Source organism: Nasonia vitripennis, assembly GCF_009193385.2.
Source record: "Nasonia vitripennis strain AsymCx chromosome 1 unlocalized genomic scaffold, Nvit_psr_1.1 chr1_random0002, whole genome shotgun sequence".
Lineage (NCBI taxonomy): Eukaryota > Metazoa > Arthropoda > Insecta > Hymenoptera > Pteromalidae > Nasonia > Nasonia vitripennis.
Window position 1 is genome coordinate 5,912,501 of NW_022279588.1, and position 20,085 is coordinate 5,932,585.

The 20,085-nt window shown below is 38.9% G+C and overlaps 1 protein-coding gene across 7 annotated transcripts in view; it reads right to left on the bottom strand.

The window, feature by feature from the left end:
• Window positions 1-20,085, bottom strand: part of LOC103318176 (sodium/hydrogen exchanger 5-like) — a 723,013-nt gene that overhangs the window by 118,244 nt on the left and 584,684 nt on the right. For 6 of the 7 annotated variants that reach the window (XR_004345103.1, XR_004226475.1, XM_031921535.1 and 3 more), the window contains one exon: window positions 15,126-15,227. The exons of the other annotated variant lie outside the window; for it this stretch is intronic. Coding sequence is in view for 4 of the 6 variants with exons in the window: in XM_031921535.1 (XP_031777395.1) it covers window positions 15,126-15,227 (102 nt within the window). In the remaining 2 variants the exon portion in view is untranslated. The remainder of the gene's footprint in view (window positions 1-15,125; window positions 15,228-20,085) is intronic. 7 annotated transcript variants of the gene reach the window in all.

Genomic DNA, 20,085 nt, shown 5'->3' on the forward strand with positions numbered 1-20,085 from the left:
GGTAAGTTATTATTCCTATTTTTTTTTAAATATAATTATTTATTACATATAATCGGTATCATATTATACACTCTATAACAATTAGTTTTTTTTAAGTTCTCTTTGTTAATGCGTGACTTTTTATAACATTTAGGCGCGACTGTAGCACCCACTGGTGCTGCGAAACGCAATCATTATTTTTTCGAAAAAGGCAGCTTTGCGACGGACAACGTACCGTCGCATTATTTTAGCATTAACGTCATTATGAGATGGGCTTGGACGACTCCCCTGGCGAAAAAATCACGTGATTTCTCACGTGATTATTTGGCGTGACATCTCACGTGAGAAATCACGTTAAAAATTACGTCAGAAATAACTCATAAAATTGAAGTATTCCTTTAATTAAAATAAATTATTTTATTTTTACTAGACAATTATGTAAAATAGATGATAATCCAAATAAATTGACCGCAAAAAAATTGAAAAAAAAGTTGTTCTAACCGAGGATTGAACCCCTGTCCCCATCTTCCCAATCCATTATGTTACTGCCTAAGCTATTTGTGCTGTTGTAAGTAGTGAAATTCTATACTGCTTTTACCTAAAAATATGTTTGATTTATGACTTTGTACAGTTTACACGTATACTTCAAGATAAAAAAGTGTCGAATTAGCTTATCTAAGCCAAGAATATTGAGTTATAATTGGCTAACAGCAACATCGTTTTAACTCGAGAATAATGTTATTTTTGTCCATATTGTTTTTAAAGAAGAGATATGTTACCTCAAATGTAAATAATAATGCAGCAAAGCAAAAAAACGCGGTAAATATTTATGAGGGAAAGTACAGTTTTGTTACTAGGGGATTTTTGGGGTCGCTGAACACGAATATGGCGAAGGCAATACTCTCAGAAGTACCTGGTGCCCAGGGTAGACAGTATTAATGTCGTCTCCTGGAGTTTTGTTAGAATTTGAAACATAATTAGTCGAAACTTGTTACTTGGGGGTTTTCAAGGTCGCTGAACACGAATATAGCGGCGGCAAAGCTCCTCGAGGTACCCGACGCCCGGGGTTGGCAGTATCAACGTCGTTTCCTGGAGTTTCACGGAAAATAACGACATATTTCGTCGAAACTTATTGATCGGGGGTTTTTGAGGTCACTGAATACGAGTAAAGTGACGATAATGGCTTTCTAGGTACATGGTGTTCAGGGTAGACAGTATCAACATCGTCTCCAGGGATTATCTTAAGTATAGCACCATATCTATGCTCAGTGGCCCCGTGAGTAACCAGAAATCCGTGAGTAACGTATTTCACTTAATTACTATTAAATTCCCACAAAACTCCAGAAGATGACGTTGATACTATTTACCCTGGGCACTAGGTACCTCAAGGAGCGTTGATGTCACGATATTCGTGTTCTGCGATCGCAAAAACTCCCGAGTAACAAGTTTTGGCTTATTATGTTTCAATATCTCTCAAAACTCCAGGAGACGACGTGATACTGTCCACCCTGGGCACCAGGTACCTCGGGGAGCGTTGCCGTCACGATATTCGTGTTCTGGGACCGCAAAAACCACCGAGTAGCAAAACTGGACTTATTTCCATAAATATTTATGGAGTTCTTATTTATTGTCTCTTTTGCTGCACTTTATATAGGTTATGATCGCATTCGAAGCGCATATTAACTCATTATAAGCTTAAAATTGGTGAAAAATTGAGTTATTTTTAACGAAAGAAATAAGGTTATTTTTACTAAGGAAGCCAACGCCTAAGCTAATTCTCCTACCAGGGGAAGAATTATTCTAATTTATACAGATGAAAACGCAAAAAAACTTATATTTAATTGTTAAATTAGATTTTTTTATTTTATTAATGAAATTATTTTCCTTATTTTATCAATTAGCAGCAGATGTCTATACACGTAAGCGATAGATTACTGAGATTTATATATGATCTTCAAGTCACCATTAGGACAATTAAAAATAGCTCAGGCAGTAAGATAATGGATTGTGAAGTTGAGGACCGGAGTTCGATCCTCGGTAACGGCAACGTTTTTTTGCGGTCAATTTTTTGGATTATCAATAAATCTTTTTCTTAATTGTTTAGTAAAAACAAAATAATTTTATTCTTATTAAAAAAATTTATTTTATGAGTAATTTCTGACGTGATTTTTAATGTGATTTCTCACATGAGAAATCACGCCAAATAGTCACGTGAGATATCACGTGATAAATCATGTGACAAATCTAAGCGACTGATCACGTGATTAATCGTGTGTTAAATCACGTGATTTTTCTCGCCAGGGTCAGAGCTATTACTTTAATTTGTTATTTTAGTGCTGCGTCCAATAAATCATTATGTCAAAATAGAAGTAGATTAGACTTTTAGTTTTTTTGGCATTGAAAATACACGCGGGTGTTTAATGACTACAGAAAATATCACCTAACCTCCAAAAAGCCTTATTTTACTAAATAACGTTAATATTAAATGGATTCTAATTAATATAACCAGTACAACGGCGTAGTGTTAATATTAAAGAATCATTTTAGCAAAACTAGAAGTCAATTAAAAATTAATCGAATAAGGCAACAGCCAGAGATTTCGGCGTATCGTTCACTGTAGAACTCAAGCCAGCTTTTCTGTGACTCTTAAAACTCCTTAAATAAATAGCAAAATGCTTTATACAGTGTTATATTCAAATAGGAACTTGCTACAGTGCAAGTCGTCCTCAAAAAGACTTTTTCAAGATCGAGCGCATGGACCGGATAAAGACGACACTATTAGCTTTATTTAATGGAGTACCTAACAGATAAATCAAAACTACTCTAAACGCATTTGTAACATAAAACATTAGTTTTAAAGAGTTTCACCGAATCATTCAAACTAGACTGGATTAAGACGACACTAGTAGCTTTGTATGATAAGATAACTTAAAACCGGATATTAACGACCATGGCAAAATTTGTTGCTAATAGTGATATTCTACGTGATTCTTTCTAAATCGAGAGTATTGGCCGGGATATGCCGACACTTCTAGCTACAATTAAAAAGGTATTCTAGAACCGAATAATGACGACTATAAGAATATTGCCCATATAAAAAAGTAATGACCGGAAGTTGTGAAGCCAAGATAGATGTTATGTAATTGGCTCATGTAGTGCGGATGCGTGTAAGTTAGGAAGTCAAAATATCTTTTAGGTTAGAGCGCGGAAAGCGACACTTTTTCCGAAGAATGTCATCGTCATTATTCGGTCTTATAATCATGTATTAAATGCTGATAATTAATGACACAAATTCCATGCTATAGTTACGCAGTTTGATTCTGAATACGATATTATCGTTTTTATCCGGCTCTATAATGTTTTGATATATTATCAAAAAAATTATTGAGGATATTCATTTAGTCTTTGCGCAAATTGTTCAAAGTTATCAAGTTATCAACAAAGTATATTAATGTTCTTATCCGGTCCTTATAAAGTACGACTCTTTTTCAAAGGATTGTTGTCGTCATTATCTGGCCCGATAATGATTTTTTATATGCTGACAAATAATGTCACAAATTCAATGCTATACTTAGGCAGTTTGAATCTGGATACGATATTGTCGTTTTTATCGGGCCATCTAATGTTTTAATATATCATTTACCCAATAGAATGTCGTCGTCATCAGCCGATCAGGCAATGATTTATTATATGCTGATAACTTATGTCACAAATTAATGCTATACATATGTAGTTTGCATCCGGATACAAATTGTCGTTCTTATCTGGTCCTTATAAACTACGACACTTTTTTAAAAGAATGTCGTCGTCATTATCCGGTCAGATAATGATTTATTTTATCCTGACAACTTATGTCTCAAATTAATGCTATACATATGCAGTTTGCATCCGGATACAAAATTGTCGTTCTTATCTGGTCCTTATAAACTACGACACTTTTTTAAAAGAATGTCATCGTCATTATCCGGTCAGGTAATGATTTATTTTATGCTGACAACTTATGTCACAAATTAATGCTATACATATGCAGTTTTCTTCCGAATTCAAAATTGTCATTCTTGTCCAGGATTCATTTTTTTATTCGATAAAATTTCAAATGTAGTTATTATCTGGTCATTAAATGTTTTAATATATCATCAAAAAGGAGTGTAACTGGACCTAACAACAATGATGGATTTTTTTGACGTTCATCAAAGTACATAATAGAAAATTCGACTCCTCTTCTTTTTAGATCAAATTCTTCTGAAGAATTTAATTTATCGTTAAAACTTGATACATCATATATTTTCACATTTTTTGTTATATCCCTATTTGCTACGAGTTTCAGTTGCCTTGGCAAACACTTATATCTAAAACTTTCTCTGATTAATACTGGAGAATCTGGTTGAATTATTTTCTAGTAAGATAGTACTTATTTTTCTTAATAATTCAAATTAGGCACGTACCTAAGCAATTTTTTAATATTTAAACATTTACACAGTTCACACCAAATTATAATCAATTTTTGGAATTTTAAAATCTAAATATGATTCAAGCACTAAAAATGTTACAATGTTATCTATGCGTGCTTCTTCCTTTATGTTTAACGTATTAGAAAACTTTGACATTATAATGTATGAAAAAATATCATAAGCAAGCTATAACGAACTACATGTATTATTATCATTAACATTACAAATAAGCAGTTATTTAGTTGAGATGAGCAATGGTGAATATGTACATTGATATGTTATGTCCTTTGTGCAGAAATTTACAAATGTACACTTTCTGGTCACTTGAACATAATAATCATGTGTTTTCTGGTCTACCAGAAATATTGTGATATAATTTTCTGGTTATTAGAAAAAAAAATAATATTTTTTCTGGCCCCTCACAAAAACATATGATATATTTTCTGGGAGCCCAGAAAAACTTGAATTGACTTTCTGGTCTTCCAGAAACCTGCGTTGGATATAAAAATTTTCTGGTCCGTCCAGAAACCTGCGTTGCATACTAGAAATCGGACTAGAAACATGTGCTGGGTGTGTGTATATATATATATTACATTAAACTAAGGTACTATTTATATATATATATATATATGGGACGTTTCACGTCAACCAGACCATCAGTGCACCCAAAATTTGGGTTAACCTAACAAGACGTTTGAGGTCTCAAAATGATCGTCTGGTCAAGGGCTTTTGAAAAAGTTCTGGCCTTTTCAAAAATCCAATGTGGCGCATAAAATATCGAGCCTGAAACCCACGTTTTCATAGCACATTCAACAAAAACAATAGTAAAAATGTTCTAATTTGTGAAATATCCCACCAAAAAGCATGTACAACTTATAATAGGACATATTATTGACAATGCTGACGGAATTCCAAAATCAAAAATGGCGGAATCAAAATGGTGGACATTATACCGCCACTAAACCAATTTTATCGCAATAAATGATTTTAGATCAATTTAAAGTATCGATATGGGGGTTTGTGAGGTAAATGGTTATAAATGTATTATCGGAATCAGTATTTGTGCACATGAATCTTATATTTTTCCGGTCTATTAGATTTAGAATTATCTGTCTGCGGTTTTTGCACTTACATTTTTCTATTGTTCTGTGTATATGTATATGCCTGCGTGGATGAAAAAAATATATAATTTAGCCAAATGAATCAATCTTTAATGACATTTTATGCACTCTTATCAATTCTGGCTCCTCGTTCGTGGAGTTTTTACTGGTGATAAATGGCTTTCGCCGATATCATAAATTACTCTGTTCCTAGGTTAATTGACATTTGAGTAATGCACGACTTTCAACGTTTCATTATTTTCTGGGATAAATCCATGCCCCATTTGTATGTTTGTGACAGGTGGACAGTTTTTAAATCTCTTTGGTAGGAATTGACGAGTTTGCTCGTGATCTTTTTTGGTGTATAAGAAAAATTTTATATTGAATGATCGCCCATTAGCCCATGAATAAAGAGCTTTAACATCTAGAATTGCTTTATTTTTTGCAGCTTGTAAGCTCGCTCTTGTAGCTTCTCTCTTTACTATCGCTCCAACTCCATCGCAACTACCTTTTCCGTGTGCTGTTGCAAAACAGTGCCATTCAGCATCAACGCCAAAATCTCTCTTATGACTCATTAAACTACTCATTTGATAACGATTTTTAAAATGCTGTTTAGCACCATCAGTAGCATATATTACCTTTTTTACTGTGGGACAAACCTTGCGAATTTCAGGTATAAGCTTTTGCTGCATTATGTATACTGCAGTGGCATCATGAGTAGTACAGTCGGACATAGATACTGTACTGAAATGCTTTAGCTTGCCTTCAGATTTATAATAAACAACAGCAGGAAAAATCGTACTTTGATCATTATTAAAATGAAATGCCTGTGCAGCATCTTGGGCTGTAAAAGCATAGTTCTCAGCAAAATCCAATTGAGCAAAAAACCTCTTCATCTGAAAGATTATTTTTCTTCCCAGAAATAAACTTTGATTGTTCCTTAGCGATGAAGTGATGAGGTATCAACTTTTCTAGGCTAGAACATAAAGTTTCAATAAATTCTTGCGATGTTAGGCATTGTTTTATCAAAGTGTATCTATCGGTTGATTGCCACGTGCTGGAGATGACTTGATCAATATTGTGCTCATCCATAATGTTCTCAACGTAATTAGAAAACTTTTGAATGTCCGGACAAAATTTGGACATTCATTCAAATAACAACTTGGTTTGGGATCCTCACATAGAACGAAATTTAAACAATCTTTATAATTCTTCAGAATATTGTTTGAGATTTTTTCTATATTTACTGCGTCAATCATCGCCTTGAAATTTTGGTGTATCGTACATACACATACATTGTGTGTACCAGAGGATCCTGCAAAGACACAACATTTTGGTCTCAGTTCCGCAAACTTGGTAAGCCCAATCGGATATTCAGGAAACTGTTCTTTAAATTGATTATGAAGGTTCTTAATATCAGTAAGTAATAATCTTTTCTGCGCTTTTATTTTTTCACCATATAAATAAATACTGACGGTAATTTTATTTGGCATAATTCTGCTGTTAAGATCATTTTCGTAAAAATCTTCAACTTTCTGAGTAGTTTCTGCAGGTAATGTTTTTCCACGTTTTGCAACAGGAGAAGCCAAAACTCCATCTGATTCTCTTAGCTGTTTTGATTTACGAGCCATTCTGTGAGACACACCAAATTGGTTCATAATTTTACGTATTGCCCAGTGTTCGGGCAAAATAGTAAGAATACTGACACGTAATGGATCGTTCTCCGGCAGGGATTGGAATTTGTTTTTAAGTCCAGTTAAAATATCTGTAAGATCATCTTGCATAGGTGCATCCGTGTTTGAAACCGAAGGTGCAACGAAAACCGATGCATTGATTATTCAACATCTTCACTGATCACAAATCAGTGAAGATGTTGGATAATCAGGATAGACATCTTGAAATTCTTTGGAGCTACTCTGGCCACTACACACTAACTCACTTTCTCGATATGTCTGACGACCAACCAACTGAAGATCGACTCCTTTGTCCTACATCATGTAAGGCCTGCACTAAGGTCATCGCTAAGGGAAATCCTCGCAAATGCGATAAATGCGGATGGCAGTATCACGCTAGGTGCACGCCGACGCAGCCAATTTTCGACAACGGCAAGGCAATCCAAGTCTGCCGTAACTGCCTGTTGGTTTCTAACCTCTTCCATCCTGGTACAGTGAATTTCACTCTATCTTCACGCAGCTCAAGTCCTCTGCTTCAACCTCAGGGGGGCAACTCGTCAGCATCAACGACACGGTCCTCCAGTCCACAGCCGGCTGATACTGCTATTCTCAATAAAATCCTCGAAAAGCTCAACAAACTTGATCCTATAGAGAAACTTCAAAATACCATGAAGAATAAAGCTGATGAGAATGGTCGCCTTCTAGGGGAGAGAATGTCGGCGATTGAAAGATCCTTGGAGCCTTTGGACGAAATTCCACGGCTAATGAACCGGGTGACGGTGGTGGAGGCTGATGTGGCGGTTTTGAGGGCTGAGCAGGTCGACATCAAAGGAAAGCTTGAGCAGTTACTTACGAAAGGAGCTGGTCCCTCTACGGATTCTTCTTCGACCTCGGCACTTGACCTTGAGACCGTTCGGCAACTCCGTGACTCTAATGCTAGGATCCAAGCTCAACTGGATAGAGTAGCATCGTCCCAGGCTAAACTCTCTGCAGAGCTGGTCATTACAGGGCTTGCTTCTACTCAGGCTACGTCTCTTAGACTTCTGGCTTATGCAGCCCTTAAGCCACTGGACGCTCAGCTGACAGAGAGAGATATTACCTCTACTAGACCACTGATCAAGAGGAGAGCTGTTCGTGAGGATGATGCGGATTCTGCTTCTACTGCCGTTGCTGTCACCGAAATGCGTCCTACCCCTATTGCTGTGTTGTCCACGACGCTGTTACGCAACAGCTTTCAGCAGATCTTCTTCGTGATGCTCGCGTCACACTGCCACTCCCGGACTCTTTCATCAACATCAATGAATACCTGCCCCCTGATGTACATCGTCTTGGCGTGGCTACAAGAACTGCAGCTAGGGGGATCGGCTGTTCCACGTTTGTGAGGGATGGACGAATTTACATCAGGACCAAAAATGAAGCCCGTGCCGTGATGATAACATCTGAGGAAGACCTCAAGTCTTTTAGATTCTCACAGAAATTAACGCCAAAGACGCTCAGCCTGGAGGCTGCAAATTAACATCAACACCAAAGTGTCCGCCTCATTCCACCTAGACCACCATCATCTTCAACGACATCGTCCACAACATTTACATCTACTACCAAGGTAACTCTGTCCGATAGTCTAAGAGCCTGCCATTTCAATGCTAACTCTCTCACGGGTCACATTGAGATGGTTAGGCTTTTCTTGTCCACTCGTCACCTTTTTCACGTGATAGCTGTAACCGAGACCTGGCTAGACGATAAGATCAAATATATCCTTTTACTCGACAACTACTCTCTGTACAGACGGGACAGAAACAGGAACGGTGGAGGTGTGGCCCTCTACATTAATCACTAACTCACAGCTAGCGTTATGTCATCGTCTGACGACACCTGGTCGGGCAAGCCAGGAAAGCCGGAGTATCTCTTCTATGAAATCTCCGCAAAGGGAGTTATGCCCATCTTTGTCGGCGTCGTTTATCGTCCACCCCATGCCCCTTTCATCCAAGGCAGTGATTTCATACACAAACTAACTACACTCATGCATAATTATTCGACTAAGTAATCATCGGCGATTTCAACGCCGATCAACTCTCCTCATCTGAAGATGCCAAGTTCATCAAGGCCCTCATTGAGGAGAACTCCCTTCAGTCGGTCCCCTACGGTGCTACGCATCATAAACAGGAGTCCGACACCTGGCTTGACCTCTGCTTAATTGATGAGCAGGATCGCCTGCTCTCACACTGGAAGACAGACACTCATTTCATAAACGAATATGACCTTATCACGGCCACTCTCGACGTACGGATTCCACGCCACGTACCTAAAACATGCTCTTACAGACACTACAAGGGAATCTGTGCTGAGAGGCTAAGGCACTTTCTTGGTGCATGTGACTGGTCATCGCTTGCTACTTCATCACTTGACGAATGCATTGCCATCCTAAACGCTAACTTGACTAAAGTCATTAACCACCTTGCTCCATTATGTACAGTGACTCATGGATCGAAACGTCACCCGTAGTTCACCACGGCTCTTCGTGACCTCTTGAAAGAACGAAACAGACTCTATAGACGGTTTCGCAGATCACGTCTTCCTCTAGACCTATATTTCTATAGATTAGCGAGGGATGATGCTCATAGACAGGTCGAGGATGCCAGGCTGAATTATTACTACTCACGCCTGTCAACCCTGACTGATGTCGGCGAGATCTGGAGAGAGCTTGAGAAGCTTGGAATCACCACTCCCAAAGAGAACACACCCCCTCTCGCTTCTCCATTGAAGACCTCAACATGCATTTCAGCGGAATTTCCAACGATCCGCTCGCTCCTGCTGTTGAGGACTATCTGCGTACCCTAGAGAGTCTGGATACCCCAGAGCACTTTAATTTCAGGGAGATAACGGAATCGGACGTCCTGGCTGCAGTAACCCACTTTGACACTCAGGCCAAAGGCAGCGATGACATCCCACAGGTTGTCATTCACAAGGCATTGCCAGTACTTGCTCCTCTACTCCGTCATATTTTCAACCTGTCATTGAGTGAGTCATGCTTCCCCTCTGACTGGAAGATGTCACTAGTGCATGTGCTGAACAAAGTCAGCTCACCAACAGGTTTTACTGACTATCGTTCGATCTCCCTCCTCTATTTTCTGCCCAAGGCGCTGGAGTGGCTAGTGCATAGGCAGATTTCCGAGTATCTTGAGTCAAGACTCTTCATTGACGATTTTCAGACGGGTTTCCGCACTGGACACAGCACACAGTCTGGCTTGATTAAGTTAACTGATGATGTCAGGCTTGGCATAGGTCCGCATCAGGCTCCGCATCTTTTATATTTCAACGTCTTTCAACAACTATATTTTTTAACAAGTGTAGCATTGTTTAGCTCCTTGCATCGTGCTGCGTCAGTGCTTATGTGTGAGTGCATCTTAGTGACTTCACCAAACCGGAAATCATCATCTTCCTGTGCTTTGAGGTCTGCTCTAAAGACTGGGGCTCTGTCATCGTCCATCATCGTTGCATCTAATTCGATCTTCTGCTGCACCTCACATGCCCGACATCTTCAGCAAAATCTTTAGCAAAATTGCACATCGCAACATTTCCTTCGTCAAATCGGTCTTTAAAAGTTACCTGTGACAGTATTCTCCAGTTGTTTGCACATTCGCGTCGCCTAGTTCACGTCTGCCTGCCAGTCAGCGAATCAAAACATCAACACTCACTGGCTCCTCTTGTGTATTTCAAATTAATATTTGTTCTGAACAACTGGTTGCTGCTCTCGTTCACCTTGAATTATGGCTCCCCCGAAATCACTGGCGCAACACGAGTTGCTGCTTCAACATCTTCGCGCTCAGGTGCAGCATTACCTCAGTCATCTAAAACCACCACTACGGCAAACAAAGTCGCTGGAAAGAACTCAAGTTCTGCTGCGGTCGACGACACCTCGAGCCGGATAGACAAACTTGGCGGAGATCAGCTTGAGGTCTCGCCGTCCCTGGTTCCCAGATCAAGATCGACAACGCTCTTGCTCACTCCCGCGCGTCCGGCTGCATTACTTGTGAGTGGTCTCTTGAGCTCGGCATCTTCAGCGTCTCTTCGGTCCTCTCTAGATCTTCAAAAATGAGCTCCAGCCAACTCGATGCATCTGTGGTGGGGAACGGCAGCGTCATCTCTAGTCTGGTAACTTACGCGAATTCCGTCCGTGATACCGTGCAGCAAGCTATCTCTTCCCAGCAAGAGTCCTTGGCGTCCCGGCTTGGGGAGATTGCGGCTGCCCTGAGTGTTGTACCTCAACTCACTTGGGAGTTCGCTGGTCTCTTCTCAAGGGTGGACTCCTTCGAGGCTCTCCTGACCGAACAAATCTCTAAAGTTGATGTACTGACTTCGGAATGGAAATTGCTTCGCAAGCGATTATTTAAGCACTCTGATTTGCATGACGAGAAATTTGATAATTTGACCGATCATAACTCTAAATTTAACGACCTGACTTCGGAATGTAAATTGCTTCGCGAGCAATTAATTAAGCTATCTGATTTGTTCGACAAGAAATTTGTAAATGTTGATAACAAAATTGCGTCTTTGACCAAGGAAGGTTCATGCGATGTCTCCTGTTCTGCGGCGGATGCTGTTCTCGTTTCGCAGCTGTCGATGCCGCGCGCGGGTGGGGCTATGCCCTCTACTGTTCAGGCTGCTGAGACCTCTCAGTCGCGTCTTTCTGTTTCTTGTAAAAGAGTGCTATGTACGCGCACTTGTAGTCTGGAGCTCGCTGACCGCTCGGCTGACTCAGGGTCCGCCAGCGGAGGGGCGAGTGGTGCTGAGGGAATTGAGCTGATTGCTACGGGAGTCGTGGATTGCTCTCTGGCCGGAGTCGGTCCTATTGACGTCGCTCACGTCATTCTTGGTACCACTCTACCGTCTCTTTCAAGGAACGACATCGTTAGCACTAGGCAGGCCGATGCCCTTTCGGCAGACACCCGTGGCCATCATCCGCCTCCTCTAATCATACGCTTGTCTAGCGAGGCCTTGATCGCTAAAATTATTAAGTCAAAGGCTGCTTTTATGCGTTTTAATACGAGGGACATTGAGATTACCAGGTTCGACGAGAGAGTTGCCAAAAGCTTGTTCCATACGAATATTTTCATTAATGAGGCTCTTAATCCGAGCGCTTACTCCAAGTTTAAGGATCTAAAATTGACAGCAAAGAAACTTGGTTTTAAGTTCGCGTGGCACAGGCGTGGCAGATTTCTCGTGCGAATGCAGGAGGGGATGCAGGCTCACTCGTTCTCGACCGCATCGGATCTTAACGCGATAGTTGGCTTGTATAGCGGGGGCTTGGCCTCATCCGGCAATGTCTCGCCATCGACTGCACCGTCTACTACCACCTTAGCTAGTACGAGAGCGGCCTCATGTGTCGAGCCATCTCTTTGTCCTTCCGTGGACACTGCGGCTCCCGCGCCTTCTGCGTGACTAGGATCACCGGTCATATCTGCTCCTTGTGCCGGCTTTGTCAACATTATCTCCCTGCGCGCTCACATCTGTCAACTTTGGGCATATCTTCACGAACAACCCTCTTATCGACTCTTTGCAGTCGCGGAAACCCATCTTGATTCTCGGATCACGTAGGAGCAGGTTGATGTTGAAAATTTTTCCATGATAAGACTGAAATTGATATTTTTTAGAAATATCTTTCATTAGGTCTAAGAGGGCATGTTTAAGGTACATTTTAAGCCCGGGTAGAGTAAAGAAGACGGTCCACATCTTTCACAAAGCCGTGGAAAGCTCTCGCTAGAAATAGTGTATATGTAAATACGTATATGTAAATATTTACAGTAAATATTTTTTGTTTTTTAAATTACCTCACCTAGCACTTTTAAGGCAGCGATGCGAGAGAATCTGCAAGATGTTCGCATCGCATGTGATTAATGTTGTAAATATCTGTTTGTATCCGTACTTATATATATATATATATATATATATATATATATATATATATATATATATATATATTATTTATTGACGTGCTTACTATGCTTCATACGATGAATGCGTCTCTGTTCTGGCTTTGATAGCCCTTGTACACTATGTATGTTATATTATCTTTTGTTAATTCAAATAAATCATACTCTTACCTCTAGAACGCTCTACCATCTACACTTCGCCATATCACATCCATCCTATATTTCAAGCATGTAACGGTCCGAACTTGTGTACACCGCGAGCGACACGCGCAGAAAAAATCGCGACTAGGGAGTACATCAAAAAAGTGATCAGTGCCGAACCAATCAGCGAGCAGCAGCAGCGACGGCAGACTGGAGGGGGGAGCGGCAGCAGTAGCAGCGCCGGCGCACTAGAAAGAAAAGCGCGCAGCAGTGGCTTGGCGCAGTGGCGCCTCACAAAATAAAAGGCGCCTCATCCAGCTCCTCAGCCTCATTCACTCGTCTAAGCTCAAACGGATAGGACCAATACGCTCTCTCTCCTAGTAGAATTCAGTCAGAGCAACTTTTTTGTGCGCGAGTTAAGGTGCTGGTAATACGTCCATTTCCTTATACTTGCGGTTTTAAAGTAAATAAAAATTTTAAATGTAAAGTAAAACGCAGCGAACAATAAAACTATTTGTGTCTTATAAATTATATCTTAAAATTTTTCTATTTAACAGCTGTAAAACACTTTTTGTCAAACGGAACACTCAAGAGACATTAAGTCTCAGGGGACAATTTCAGTCAAGACGGGTAACTCAAACAGTAATACGTCTATTTAAGTGAAAATCTTTCTGAAATGAATGCAAACAGAAATTCTGTTCAGGCATAATAGCCTTAACTACAATACGTTAGTCAAGAACGAAATACTTCGACATCGCTTCGCATCTTTACCTTCTTATAGTATATTAAAATTTTAAAGCTAATAAGTCCTTTGAAATTAGTTGTACTATACAATTTTTGTCACTAAAATATTTCAAGGACACTACGTCTTTGAAGAAAATTCTAGAAAAAGAGAGTATATTAAATAGTAATACATCTGTTTAAGAGAAAAACTTAAAATAAAATTCAAACACAAAATTTACTTTCAGCCATATTAGTCTTGGCTACAATACGTTATCCAAGTACCAAATATTAAGAATTAACACCGCATAAATAAAAATTCTAAATAAGAAGAGATTCAAATACCACGACATCTTGGACCACTAAATAATAATTTTCAAATAGAGCTTAGTCGGAGCGTTTTAAGCATGAACTCCATCAATATATTTTTGACTTAGAAAATCGCTAATTATTTTATTCTCATCTCATCGTCTTATCTACTCATCTCACAAACTTTTGTAAACTCAATAATAATTTTCTATAATCTTATTTACCATATACTATATTTCATTATACTGCTCTATTCTATGTATTGTACAACACAATGTACATTGAAATAAACAATTAAATCTAAAATCTCTCTCTCCGCGTTTCTGGACAGAAGTCCTCCTTCTTTCTTCTTTTTCGTATTGATCAGTAATTGGTAGCTCTTATTTAAGCGACGAGCGTAGTAGTAAGTACGTTAAATAGCTCGTACATCTTTCCTTTACATAGAATCTCGCATTTATTGACTTATCAGAACCCAGCTGTCTCCGCGAGCCCGTACGTTACATGCAAGCATATCTGAATCGGCTAAAGTATTATTAAAATTATCATAGCTGACCACTAATTTCCGGGTGGTCGAGTTACATACTCTACCTAGATAAGCAGGAGTGCATTCACCCAGTATCAAGGAAAAAAAACAAAGCAATTGTTCAAATACCGGTAAATGCAAATGAATGTGCATGAGCACGGAAAAATTCTAATCAAGTTTACCTCGTATTAGGTTTGCTATGTGACAACCGTATTGTTTTAAGGAGTTGCGCAAGTATTTACTAGCAAATCAAAATTTAATTGTTTTACAAATAATTGGTAGATGCATTAGTATTTTACCTAAAGGGCGAGCCGTAAAAGTTATTGCTGATTCCCAGTCATTAGCATGGAACTGCAATTGATCTTCAAAATCGGAATCACAGTCTGTGTACTTGGCAGTATCTGTAATTACATACAAAAAATTTTATAAATATTCTGGTATTTAGTACAGCATTTTTGTAATAGTATATTATACAACTATAAGGATAGATAAATCAATGGATATATAGATGAATGGATTAATACAGGGAAGGCAATGGTTTCCATTAGAGAGTGGTATCCTCGGATCGCCCGAGAAAGCACGGCAGTACAAACGTCACTTCGTAAGTGAGTTAAAGACTATTCCTTGCATTCCTAAATAAAATTTTAAGCGCTTTGTTCTGTACGCTCTACAAGAATGACAATCCTAAGGTTCCCGAGCTCACCTAGGGACGGAGCATCTTGAAAATCGATTCTCTTGGCTGCACAGAAGCCAAGAAAAATGATAGCTGCTGAATAGTACAGCCTGCGAAGATATTTTTAGTTTCAATAGTTCCAGAGAAAGCCCGAAATAGGGTCCTGCTGTGGCCCAGAAAAAGCATCTGTGGCTGATGAGAAATGTCCCATTACAGAAGACGAGGGATAAGACAACGTATTCGCCTGGGGATCGGTAAGGTGGCTAAGATGCCGTACGTGTGTCGAAGAGTCAGAGAGTAGGAATGACAATAAAAGTAACGCAAAAAAGAATACATTAAATAAGTGAGAATAGGTATGTGAATATTAGCGGTACCTAAGTCTGAGAGTATTGAGCAAGAGGTTTCTAGAGAACGTTGACAGCGGCTCGTCAAACTAATACGTCGCACAATAAAAACCACTGCCAATTCTTTGGCATGTAGCTTCCTTCAACATTATGTATTGCTTAATATCAAAATTGTTTTTACTTTATATGTAATTCTATCAAATTTTTATTTGTTTTATGGATAAAATTATTTCGAATCAATTACATATATAATTAAATCTCTCTCTCTCTCTCCCTATCATTCTTTCGCATAGCTCGCAAAGCTAATTGAATGTAGGTGCACGTACATTCGTCTAGTATATAGTATTTATCACATATGTGGGGGAATTTGTCGCGTTGGCCGCACTGTCATGAAGATAGCCCAAAATACTCTCAGGTACCCTCGGGTATCTTCGGTATATCCTCGAGTATCCTCAGTGTATCCTCGAGTACTTCCGGTATACCACTGGTATACCCCTGGTATACCACTGGTATACCCCTGGTAGACCTCCGGTATACCCCCGGTATATCCTCGCTATATTCGATGATCATACCTTCGATGGCTTCGAGTACCGGAGGGCAGCCGTATACGCACCGCACCGCCGGTGTTGCTGCCGCTGATTACGAATACTGACGCAAGATGGCAGTATGTCTGAGGTAGCTGCGAACGCTAATTGCCATGTACCCGCACGTTGAAGTTAAAATTACTCAACCCACCCGCCACTGTGAGGACGCTAGACATATAAGCGATGCAGTTTTCAATTATGCAAAGTATACAGGATGAGAAATAAAATTTTGAAGCTTAATATCTTTGAAACTAACTGGTATCATAAACAACTCAAAGAAATGGATCAAAATGCTATATAATATTAACTAAACCCAAACTTTTAAATTGATTATTGACTTTTTACTCCAGTTATCGCTGGAGAAACGACTTTTTTCAGTTGTTGATGTTTTTCTCAGGATCTGCCTTATGAAATGACTTAAAATTAAAATGAAGTATAGTGTTAATAACTTTCAATGATCATGATTTTTTTAGAAAGATTTAAAATTTAGTTTCCAAGTTAAAACAATTTCCAAAATTTGCGCTTTATGGTGTGTAATAAAAAACGACGAACGATAATATAAATTTTCCGCGGTGAAAAGATAGGTAATTTTATTTTTTTTTCAGGTACATATCAAGCAATTTACTTTCATCAACTTTTCCAACAAATTTATTAGAAAAAACTGAAAACTAAAAAATCGATATGAAAAAAAACGGGTCCAAAAGATGTAAAAACGGACTGTTATCCCGCTATGTACTAGTAAAAACAAAGAAAACGAGACTTGGTGGATTAAAATCCACTCAGTAGAAGCTGAGCTAGAGGCGATACGAACGAATACACACACACACACACACACATACACACACACATCCATACGGACATTTTCTGAAAACACTATTTTTTGAAACGGTCACGGCTCTTCTAGGTCCGGTGCAGAATATTTAATTTATATTATTATTAAAGAGCTATGAACATATACTGCCCTGTGTCGTAATTCTGACGACAGATCAAAAAAGAGAAAGAAAGTTGAATATAGTTAATGATTTAAGTATAGGTCAGGTCCGGGATACCAGGTAGTGGAGTTTTATTAAAATAATAAGATCTTGTTATATGTTTCAATAATAACAAAATATATTCAATGAATTGTTTTATATGAAGAATATTACGTAAATTTCAATATTCTTTTTAACAAAAATTTGTGTAAATCCGCTTTTGATTTTTACAATGGAGTTTTATTAGATACGCTTTATTCTGCGTTATCCCTAACTAATTTAAAGTGCGTTTTATAGATGTCGTATACAATCTATAATTATATTTAGTTTGTAAATGATACGCTTGAATTGCGTTATCTTTTGAATTTAAATGCGCAAGTATTGATTTCGGTGAGATACATTTTATAATTAGGTGCGCATAAATTGCGTCACCTAATTCTACTCGAATTATGTTTGAATCAATATATGAATTTTACTATGTTAAATTTAAGTCTAAATGATACGCCGAAATTGCGTTATCATTTGAACAAGTTTAATTTGTAATAATATTTCTAAGTCAATATTTTTATTTAAGGCGTAAATTGCTCTTAAATCGAGACTAGTGCGCGTGAATTGCGCTAGAGCTAGTGAATATACTAGGCCGCGCAGGGCCTTTTATATCATTCTATGCGAGCGCAAATAGAGCCGCCGAAATTAATCACACCCTCGCATATCTCTCACGTATACAAATATTAGCGAGCAAAGCTGCGCACGCTTCGCCGCTGCCGCGTCATTGCTCACTCCTAGTCAGCACGCATACATATATTTGTCCGTGCGAGCTACGCCGCTGCGTGCTCGCTCTTGTTACGCAATCTTTGTTATGCTCCTCTCCTGCCACTACTGGCTACTCTGCGGTGTTGTTTACGTGCTATAGCGGTGCAGCAGAGCATTCTTGTGTTTCTGAAAAATAGTCGAGTGACTTTAGAATTTATGAATTATAATATATTGTGCAAGATATAAGTTTGGCGCGAATCAAGGTAAGCGGGCACTTGCGTCTGAAAAAGTATTTTTTGTAGGTACGGGCCGTTCATGAAGCGCGAGAGCGAAAAGCACATGGTACGCTAGTGCGCGCTAGCCCCGCCTACTTTCTGGCTTCAGAGCTCGGACTGCTCTCTTGCTCTCTCCCGCTCCTACGCTGCTGCCGGCGGCTCGGGTCTCTTCGGGGTTTCTCGTGTCGCGTCTGCGCGTAATTAAACTCAGTAACAGCATTACGTTTATGTAAATGCGTTACTGAGTTTATCTTGTCGAGCGCGGTGTACGCTCGCATGCTGGCGTCATGCGGAGCCAACTTCACTCTCTCTACAACTTCTAAGCAATACACCACGCCGCAGCGCACATCATCCTTTTCAGCCCTGTCGTCGTGTGAGAGAGAGACTCAATCACTGCAGCCACGAGATCACAAGGAACGTGACATCCGGTGATACCAACTCAAGTGCATCAGTAGTGATTATTTGGTAATTTCAAGTGAAGTTTTTTCACTGAGAAAGCAATTTTATTTTTTTTTATATACTAACGTGCACCCAGGAATAAGGCCCAAACTGGGGAGACTTGCGACCCAGGAATAAGGCCCAAACTGGGGAGACTTGCGACCCAGGAATAAAGCCCAAACTGGGGAGACTTGCGACAGCTCGTCTCACGCACAAAATTAATAAACTAACCTGCCTCCAAAAGGGTGTAAAAATACTGCTTCGTGCCTTCTGACTGGGCTGGCTACGTCAGACCCCAGTCAGTTATCCCAGGACGCACTTCGTCATTTGATATCCTTCATTTCAGATTTACTAACAACTCCGCAAATAATTGTATCGTCAATTTCATTATCTTTATCGTGAAATATAAATCTCTAGAACTCATAAAAGTTTACCTAAATCTATACGTTGAGCATACGTCTCCACGTGGCGTATCACGCAATAGATTTTATTCATTACTCTAGCAACAATTCTGAAATTAGTACTTAAATTTATTTTCGTTATACACAAATTCGTTCATATAAAAATTAATTTCATTTTCAATTTAATTATGAAATATTTTGTCTGATCAATTTTCACTTAATATCTACTTTCGTTTACGTTATAATTCAATGAATTTAAATTTAATAAAGAATACATAAAAATTCCTTTCCCTATTTCAAAACAAAATAAATAAATATATTGATTATTTTTTACATCAAATTCTGTGTTGTGTCAAACTTATTTCGACCTCCTGTTCCGTTACTCCTGCGCCATGTGTCTTTATAAATAAACTAATACTAATACTAATTTTGCGACAAATAAGCAAAATTAGAATCTTTTAATTGATTTGATTTTGTGTGCGGGGTATTGCATAGTGCATTGCATTTTCGACTTAAAATGCCTCAAAACATATTTCCTACATGTTTTTACACAAACTCCAAAAATTACTATTACAAGCCTTCCTTAGGAAGAAAGCAAAACCGCTGCTAATTCTTTGGCACGTAGATTCCTCCAACTGAATTTATAGTTCCAATACATAAAATATTGTTCAAATATACAGTATTGTCTTGTATTGAAACTGCGGAAATATGTTTCCAAAGTGTTCCAAGGATCTCATGAATTTTTTCAGAATTTTTTCATAAATATTCTTCGAGTTACAGATGGTTAAGTCGTAGGTGATCCAAGCATTTTTTGCAATGT